Source organism: Larimichthys crocea, chromosome XXIII (genome assembly GCF_000972845.2).
Source record: "Larimichthys crocea isolate SSNF chromosome XXIII, L_crocea_2.0, whole genome shotgun sequence".
NCBI lineage: Eukaryota > Metazoa > Chordata > Actinopteri > Sciaenidae > Larimichthys > Larimichthys crocea.
In genome coordinates, this window is record NC_040033.1 from 4,366,507 (window position 1) to 4,375,410 (window position 8,904).

The window sequence follows — 8,904 nt, forward strand, 5'->3', positions numbered from 1 at the left end:
CCCGTGTGTGGAGGCTATAGTCCTCGCTGCAGCCGGCCCCGGTTCGAATCCCGCATCGGACGGCTAATTTACTGCATGTCACTCCACCTCTCTCTGCTTCCTGTCTATCTTCAGCTGTACTATCATTAAAGGCATCAAAGGTCAAAAAAATAATCTTAGAAGTACATTTTCAGGAAACATTTACTATATTTTCCATTTTCCTCCAAATAAATCAGTCCACAGGCTGTTTGTGGAAGTTCTTTCTTAAGTTAGATCAACGACATGTGCTGTATAATCTTATAATCTTGCATACGGCACCTTTAAGTGAAAGATGTGAGTCTTTTTTTCTAGCGTGCCATCGTCGTGTTTACAGGATGTTTGTTTCACTACATTCACACCATGCAGGATTCACTTTGAAGTTTACCATCGTTTCCTGCCTCTGTTCTGCAGGTGGAAACCTGAACATGTACAGTAGCTTCAGGCTCATGTGAGGTCCCTCCAGCACTAAATAATAGTTTCTGAAAAATGTATCTGTGTCTGAGTCATTAAGAAACTCTTACAGTCCTTCTGACTGTAGCATGAGATGCTTTGACTTTAAAAACCTCCCCGTGACGTCGGCGTGATGTCTCACTGCTTGTGGCACCACATGGGTCTCATTACGGGGAGGAGGAGAGGAGGGGAAGGGTGTGGAGAGGGGAGGAAAGCTAGCGGGGGAGGTGGTGTGGGACGAACAGAACAGAGCTGTGTGTGTGTTCGGGACAGACCGGTTCTTGTGAATGTGTGTGTGTGTGTTTTCCTGTGGAAGAGCCACCCTGGTTCCACAAACACCAACGAGGGATCCACTCCAGCCGGAAAACAACGGCTCCTTTAACAGCCTACACAGCGCGCACACTCATACACAACACACACACACACACACACACACACACACACGCGCTCATACACACTTGATCATCACGTCAGCTTGTGGTTTTTGGGCTAAACCTGATCTCATTCTCACTAATTAGCTGCTTGAATTGGAGCTGTGCTGCTCACTGGAGGAATTTAATTGTTGTTTATTTTTGTCTCTGAATGTATTTTTCAAAAAATTTAGTTTCATTGGTGATTTCACGCCATGCGAGCAGCAGCGTCACTCGAGGGATGGCGATGTTTCAGACGTTAACGCTCCCCTCAGGATATATCAGAATATATAACCTCGAAATAAATAAACAGCTTTTTTGTGCCTGTGGCTAATGAGGATCCAAATAAAGAGAAAATGATGAATGATAATTAATGCAAAAAAATGCAAAATATAACGTATGATGTGTTCTCATGTATTTTTATTTTTATTGTATTTGAGTTTAACATACATCTTTTTTAGAAAAACCCAGAAGCTCGTTTCACAACACGTCCCTTTGTTCTGAAGCATTAGGATGTAAAAGTGTGTTACAGTGTGTTTTGACGAGCAAAATATTTGAGTAATCAATATTTACCAATGTGCCTGACTCTTTCTACGTTTATGCACAGCTGACTGAACTATTTTTAAGCTTTGACGTTGAAGTAATTAATAAGATTAATAGTAAGTTAATAAGATTTCAGTTATTTTATCTCTGTGACTCAAATCTAGTGTCACAAATCAGAACTTTGTTTATCTACGTATGAAAGCAATTTTTCATTGTAGAGACGGTTTTAGATTTTAGTTTATTTCTCTCTTATTACTACCGTACAGTGAGCAGTGGTGTGATGTTGGATTGTTTGTATAATGGGCTGACTTTCAGTGATTATACTAGTGTGCACAATGTGTCTGAGCGATATCTGTGAATGTATCTGAGGATTTTACATGTATAAAAGGTTTTCTTCCATCCGTCCTTCACTCAGGTCAACGAGGGGAAGGCGGCGAGCGTTGCACCCGAAACAATGAAGACCGAACCGGACGGCAAAGCCAAAGGTGAGAAGTGACAGCTTCACTCAACAACAACATGAGTGACATACCACTCAAAATGTTAAGCTGAAGGAAAAGACGTGTTGGATGCACACAAAAGGTTTATTTCTCTCAAATTCTCTTCAGAAATCTGTTCAAATCCGTCTTAATGAGGACTCCTCCGTCCACTCGACATCTCAAGATGCTGAAAAACAAGAGTGCTGCCTTTAAAGCAGTCTTCTAAACTTCACTTCCTACTATTCATGCAAGAGGTTTCCTTTCATTCCAGCGTGGTTTTGTTTTATCGTCGCAGTGCTGAAATGCAGCTGTGGCAGGTCGTCGTGTGTTCAGGTGTTTGCAGAGAGCTCCGACATGCACGATTTATTCGAGCTGAATGCAAAACGCATTGCAAAAAATCTAATCCAGATAAACAATAAGCAAATGTGAAAGAAAACATGAGCGGGCTGAACTCACAGATGTTCTTTTACAGCTTGATGGACGCTGTAAGGAAATTTTTTGCATGTCACTGCATAAAACACCTTCTTTTTTTCTAATCTAAAAGTCGGGACTTTTCTTTTCGTTTTTTCATCTTATCTAGTCTGACTTTCTTTCTTCTCTGATTTTCTCTCGTTCTAAATCCTGTAAAGTTTTCTGAGCCGCCCTTTTTGTGACGAGAAGATCTGTTTATCGTAATCTAAGGTGGTCCGCTTCCTGCAGCAGGAAACAAACAGCACGATGACAAAAAAAAAATCAACTGTTTTCGAAATAATCTGGGTATTTATCGATGTAACATCTCTCACACATGTCTCGGCAGGGCGTGAGCAATGTAAAGTCCTCTTTCCATATGAAGCACAAAATGAAGACGAGCTGTCGATCAAAGAGGGGGACATCGTCAACATCATCACCAAGGTGAGTCGGCGTTCGTGTGTGTGTGCTCACACTCTCATGTCTCATTTGGTTTTTCTTGATTTGCCTGTGGGGGGGAAGGAAAACACAATTTGCATCCAGGTGCACGTTAAATAAATGTATCAAGCAGACAAACTGTAGCTCAGACTAAACACGTCTCTCTCTTTGGTGCAGGAGTGCGCCGATGCGGGCTGGTGGATGGGAGAGATCGGGGGAAGGCAAGGTGTTTTCCCGGACAACTTTGTCAAGCTGCTAGAAGCGGAGAAAGAGGTGATTTTGGCAAAAGTTGTCTGTGTTTACCGCGATTTTCGAAGCCGAGGAAGTCTCAAAGACGCGACGTGTTCTTGAAGTGTTTTTGTGACGCTTCTGTGCCTGCGTGTGTTTTCAGAGACCAAAGAAACCGCCTCCTCCCAGCGCGCCCTCAGCCAAACACACCACAGGTACAGTAACACTGCATGTCTTCTTTGTATCTCCTCTTTTGTATTTTTTATGTTCTGAGAGACAAAGGCAGCAGAAACAGAAACCTGTGAACTCTGACCTGTAGAGAAAAAGTCGGAGGTCAAGAAGGTTCCTCCTGAGCGACCTGAACATCTGCCCCAGAGAGACCAGGATCGAGGTACAGTCTGGTCCTGCTCGGGCCGACCTTCAGTCGTCTGCAGCTTCTGCAGCATCTTCCAACTTTCTACTACTCTGTTCAGCTGCCAATGGACAGATCACTAACTAACATGCTTAATGTTACTAATCCAGCATTACATCTGCTGGACAGCTTCACGGCATTAAAGATCAGTGTGAAACAGGACGAGGTTCTCAGCTGTAAACAGCCCGTGAAGGGTAGACGTTGAAACAAGAGTAGTAGAAAAACCACGCGCAGCATGCTCGCCGTCTTTTGTAAAGTGGAGGAACAAAGCTTTGATTGAAGAACTGGAGTCAGCAACAGGAAACTCTGGTCACTGTGGTTTGATCTCGACGAACTGACACCGACTGGTACGAAAAACAACAAACTTCCAACTGTCTCTGAAATCATCTCGTTATGTTCTGCCAATGCGAAACAAATATGATGCATCTGAGAATGCACAAACACGTAATGTTTGTACTTGGAGCTGCCTGTGACAGCACCCACCTGTCATTCAAAGAGGCCATGCCCTCATTATGCATAACGTTATGGAATAGTATGATTTTAGTGGATGAGTTCTTTAAACCAGGCTTTATTTTTCAATCACAGTGGATTCTGCATGGTTCAGGCCACTTCCAGGGGATCACGAGATAAGTTCGAGAGGTCGTAAGATGTTCAATAGGAGAGGAAAGAAAAATAAACCTGATTTACAATTATTTTTATACTTTAAACTATTTGTAGAATAATAATAATTTGACTTCTGCAAACTGTTTGCGAGGTTTACAGGTGAAGTAACTCAAAAACAAAGTAGACACTGAAGTTTTTTATTGCATTTTAGGAGATTATTGTGTTTTTTTAATGTAAAAACTTAATCTGGAAAGTTACTAGTAACTACAGCTGTCAGATAAATGTAATGAAATGTTCAACGTTCCCGTTAATATGTAGCAGAGTGCAAGTATAAAGTACAAGAAAAATACTCAAGTGTTTTATCTCATTTTCTTTTAAACCAAAGTTTAAAATCCGACAGTGAGATGAGATTACTTGTCACATGATCGCATATTGTACATATTTAATAGGTTTGATGCTTTTATTGTGATATTAGGGAAATAAATTGCAAAAAAAAGGAGCACAGTCTCGACAGCTTTCTGGGTAAGATTAAATCTCATGCGAGCTCATAGACCAAAAACAAACTACATAACAATACTTACAGATCCTGATCTTCCGCCTGTCGTTTGGTCTTTGTAAGCCTCCAGTTTTTTTCTTTTCTTTGCGTCTTGCTTTGTTTTTCCTTCCCGTTCTTGCAGACTTGGCTGCCTGCAGACTTTTCTTCCTCTACTTCCTGTTTTTACTCTTTAACAAACCTAACTCGGCTTGCTTCAGTCCTCTTGGGTCAGATTAAGTTCCTTTTTTTTTTTTGTTACCGCCGCACCTTCTTACCTCCATCACTGCCCCCTCGTGTTATAGTGCATGTCCGTGTCTGTTCTTTTTGAACATCCATGTGTGTGTTTGTATGATTTTGTGTGTGTGTGTAGGTGAAGAGGTGAAGGTCGGAGACATCCCCAAGCCCTCCCTCCCATCTATGCTTCCCAAGAAACCCCTCCCCCCAAAGACAAGCTCCTCCTCTTCCTCACAACCCCCGCGGCGTCCCGAGAGACCGCCCGCTCTAGCGTCAGTACACGCTCAGCCACACACACACATATAAACGCATCATACATCGCATATATATCCCTGAGCTTATACAGCCTAATGTTGTCGTATGGTTTACCTGCTCAGGAGTGAAAGCCCCAAGTCTGAGGGCGGGGCTTCGACACCAGATTCTGCCCCTGACAGGTCACATGACGCGGGTGAGTTTGACTGACAGGAGCAATGAGTGCCTCGGTCACATGGTGTCAGAGCGTTCCATCTTAGTCTCGGCACACGCGTGTAAACTGCGTGTTTCTGTGTTTCCCGTGTGTGCAGATGTGGACCTGGACGCGGTGGTGTCGTCGACAGAGAAACTGAGCCATCCGACGGTGTCGAGGCCACGAGTCACAGACCGCCGGCCTCGCTCACAGATCATCACACCAGTGAGTGTGTTTGCAGTCGGCCTGTCATGAAGGACGTTTTTCAGACTGCACATCATTTTTCTCACATCTCCCTCTCTCTTTCTCTCTCGCAGTCTTCCCTGTCCAGTATCGATCTGGACTCTCCTGCAGTCGAGGAACGGAAGGAGAAGGACAGAGGGAAGGAGGAGCCGGAGTCTGTCTCTAGATCTGTAGACGCTTCCCAGAGGAAAGGAGCTCCAAGCATCTCTGTAAGACGCCGCGCCGCCTCGCTTTATTTCTTTATTCCATCCAGCAGAGGGCAGCACAGCACAGAGTTTCATGTTTCAGATCTGCATGACACTGAAGACGAGGCTTGACGACAGATAATCAAAATTTTCGATGACGTTAGAGTAATTTTAAAGTTATATTTCATGCAAAAGACCATTTAAAACTTTTAGCAACAGTCCAAGTCTTACCACAAGGTCCAGTAGTAGCTGTTGTGGAGCTTTCAATCATACCACACAATCTTCTTTAGATTATAAATTACAGATTGATTGAAATGTGAATTTTTCTCACCACGTGAAGCTTAAAAAAATAAGACTCAAAGGTCATTCTTCACTTTGAAAACAGGAGATGTCGAGGTCATTTCACTGGAAGCTTCAGATTTATAAATTACAAAGTTAGATCTTAGATATATGGGGAAAATCTAATAATTCATAAGTTATGATCTGTGTCCTCAGGCACCTGACAGTAAAGCACCGCTGCCCGCCAAGCCCTCTGTCTTGACCCCGCCGAACTCTAGCCATCGCCCCGCGTCCCCGTCGTCCTCTTCGGGCCTGACTCCCTCCCCCGAGCTCCGGCATTCACCTCTTACCCCCCCGACACTGGAGGAACTCAGGAACCAGCTGAGAGACCTGAGGGCCTCCGTAGAACTGCTGAAGAGCCAGCACAGGTACGGCGTGCAGAATGAAGTGTGTATTAACAGCCATGTGTACATCGGGTGTATCGGGGTCATGGATCTCGTGTGTTTGGATGTATTTCAGGCAGGAGATGAAGCAGTTATCCAACGCGCTGGACGATGAGAAGAAGATTCGTCTTAGTTTACAGGTGAGAGAATAAATTTAATTAATTAAAACCAGCTTGTTTCGTCCAGTTTTCACTATTTTCTGACACGAACGAATCCATATGTTTGTCTTTGTTTGGCAGATGGAAGTAGAGCACATAAAGAAGAGCCTGTCGAAATGAAGACGTAACCATCCTTATCGGCGCACTGACTCCAGCGTCAGCGGCCTGCGTTTGAAAACATTGTCACTGTTTGGCGGAGACACCTCAGCCGAAACAAAGTTTGTGCCAAATGATCATCACGATCGACATCAGCAACAATACAGTATCACGGAATCAGCCACCTTCCCTCCCTGACGCCGCCTTATCCTGTGTTTACTCACTTTGTTCTTCTTTTAAAGAGGCTTCTCTGTTATTTAGATTTTACCGCTATCTCGTCAAAGCTTGTTGTGCCACCGGTACTGGACTGACCGCGGCCCGTCGCTGTGTGTTGCCATGGCTACAGAACAACAACAACAGCAGCCAGCCAGCGGCTGTTTGAGGCGACGACCTCGCCGGTACTTTTTTTTTGTGTTTCTAAGTGTGACTTGGAACTCGACCTTTCCGTAGCCCGGTTGGTTCAGGCGACCTCTGTGCTGTTCTGTGTCCACTCTGCGGCCTTCGCCTCTTTATCTGTATGTGTGTGTGTGTGTGTGCGTGTGTTCTTATTTTCCCATACATGTGAGGACTGGAGTTTTAGACCTACATACTAGGGACATTTTTGTAAAGTGAGGTTGTTTTGGCCGGTCCTGACTTCTTCATTTGGCTACATTACATTTAGAATCAAAGCCTGTACTTTGAGGCACATCATTAGCGTTATGGTTACATTGTTTAACACACAAGCTTGATGTTTCTATGGTACACTGCAGGCGGGTGATTTTTTTTGAAGCATCGGCCATTAACAGCACTAGCATCTGGACATCTATCCCTAACCTATTTCTTCTTAGTGTCATAACTTTTTGATTTGCAGACAAATATTTCACCTGTTGGCTTAGCTTAGTTAAATTTAACCAACTTACTGTAGTTGAAGTAGTAGTTGGACATGTTGTGAATTAGGTTTATTCGCTTTCTTGCCAGGAATTAGACGAGAAGGTACCTACAAGCACATTTGACAAAACTACCCTGTGATATTTGGCTGCAAACAAAAAGTTTTTGCAATATAAAAGTAGACGTCACTGCATGAACGCGCCTATCTATGATATTTATCGAGTTAATGGTGGACAGAAACTTATTATTTGACCTGTTTTTGCTTTTGCACTTTTCTTCCACGACTCTAGAAACCTCAAAAAACAAAAAAACAACAACAAAAAAAACAAACAATATCTGTGCTGGTCGTATCACACACACACCCAAAAATCTAAACCAAGATCTATGTGAATCTGGTGTTTCTGGTGCTCGGCAGCTGAATGGTAAAAATGAAGGACAGGGTTTGAGGGATGTACTCAGTAAAAGGACCTTACAGGTAAAGGAAGACAGAGTGTGTGTGTGTGTGTGTGTGTGTGTGTGTGTGTGTGTGTGTGTGTGTATGTGTGTGTGCGTGCATGTATGTATGTGTGGTAGCATGTACGGCTGTTTGCCTCCCTTCCTTGTGTGTGCACAGAATCTATGGCAACCCGTCACTGTGGCCTTCCTGTTCTCGACTCCAAATCTTTCTTTCTTTCTTTCTTTCTTTCTTTCTTTCTTTCTTTCTTTCGTATGACAAGGAGAAAACTGCTACAACTGAGGCTACAAGTTGTTTTCTTGACTTGGTCCTTTCTCTCCAGGATAGTGATAAATATATATATACTTTTATATTTCAGTGTAATAAAGATGCTATTATGTACTGTACGTGTGCATATTTTGTTTTTGTTTTTTAAAAATGCCAACCATATTTGAATAGTTTGTTGTTAAAGATGTGTCCGTTTACTACAGTCCTGTATGAGGGAACAACTGTTTATTCAAGCAATCGGTGCTCCATAGATAACTCTTATAAAACAACGTACAAGTGTGTGACTGGATGCACTCTGAAGTCACTCACAGTCATATTTAATGCTGCACTTCCACAAATCTAGGGTCCAAATTGTCGGCTAGTGCTGAAAAATATCTGAAAGATGAATCTGCTTCTTATTAGAGGACCATTCACTAATGCTCTCTTAGTTAATAATAATTAGACCTGTGCCATCTGGCATCACCTTAGCTGCTGGAACAAATGGCAATCAATAAAACAACCAATCAGAGCCACAAGACCTCGAGCAGTCCTGCCTTCTCATTCAGTGGCCTTTAGAAGAAATGTGTGTCTTTGTTTTTAGGATGCTCAGATTGACTCGTTAGCTGGACTTTGTCCACCTAAGCATAATCCTACTCTGATAAGTCTGCTCTATAAAAAGTCTTATCTCATGTGA

The 8,904-nt window shown here is 43.0% G+C and overlaps 1 protein-coding gene across 4 annotated transcripts in view; it reads left to right on the top strand.

Annotated features, from left to right (window-relative positions):
- sh3kbp1 (SH3-domain kinase binding protein 1) overlaps nt 1–8,350 on the top strand; it is a 35,004-nt gene extending 26,654 nt beyond the window's left edge. For 3 of the 4 annotated variants that reach the window (XM_027274234.1, XM_019266982.2, XM_019266984.2), the window contains 12 exons: nt 1,837–1,906; nt 2,694–2,788; nt 2,960–3,055; nt 3,174–3,225; nt 3,330–3,401; nt 4,931–5,066; nt 5,172–5,242; nt 5,358–5,464; nt 5,557–5,691; nt 6,163–6,374; nt 6,466–6,529; nt 6,629–8,350. In XM_027274234.1, coding sequence (XP_027130035.1) covers nt 1,837–1,906; nt 2,694–2,788; nt 2,960–3,055; nt 3,174–3,225; nt 3,330–3,401; nt 4,931–5,066; nt 5,172–5,242; nt 5,358–5,464; nt 5,557–5,691; nt 6,163–6,374; nt 6,466–6,529; nt 6,629–6,667 — 1,149 coding nt within the window. In that variant the 3' untranslated portion in view covers nt 6,668–8,350. The remainder of the gene's footprint in view (nt 1–1,836; nt 1,907–2,693; nt 2,789–2,959; nt 3,056–3,173; nt 3,226–3,329; nt 3,402–4,930; nt 5,067–5,171; nt 5,243–5,357; nt 5,465–5,556; nt 5,692–6,162; nt 6,375–6,465; nt 6,530–6,628) is intronic. The other variant, XM_019266983.2, reaches the window with a different exon arrangement.
- The last annotated feature ends 554 nt before the right edge of the window (nt 8,351–8,904 follow it).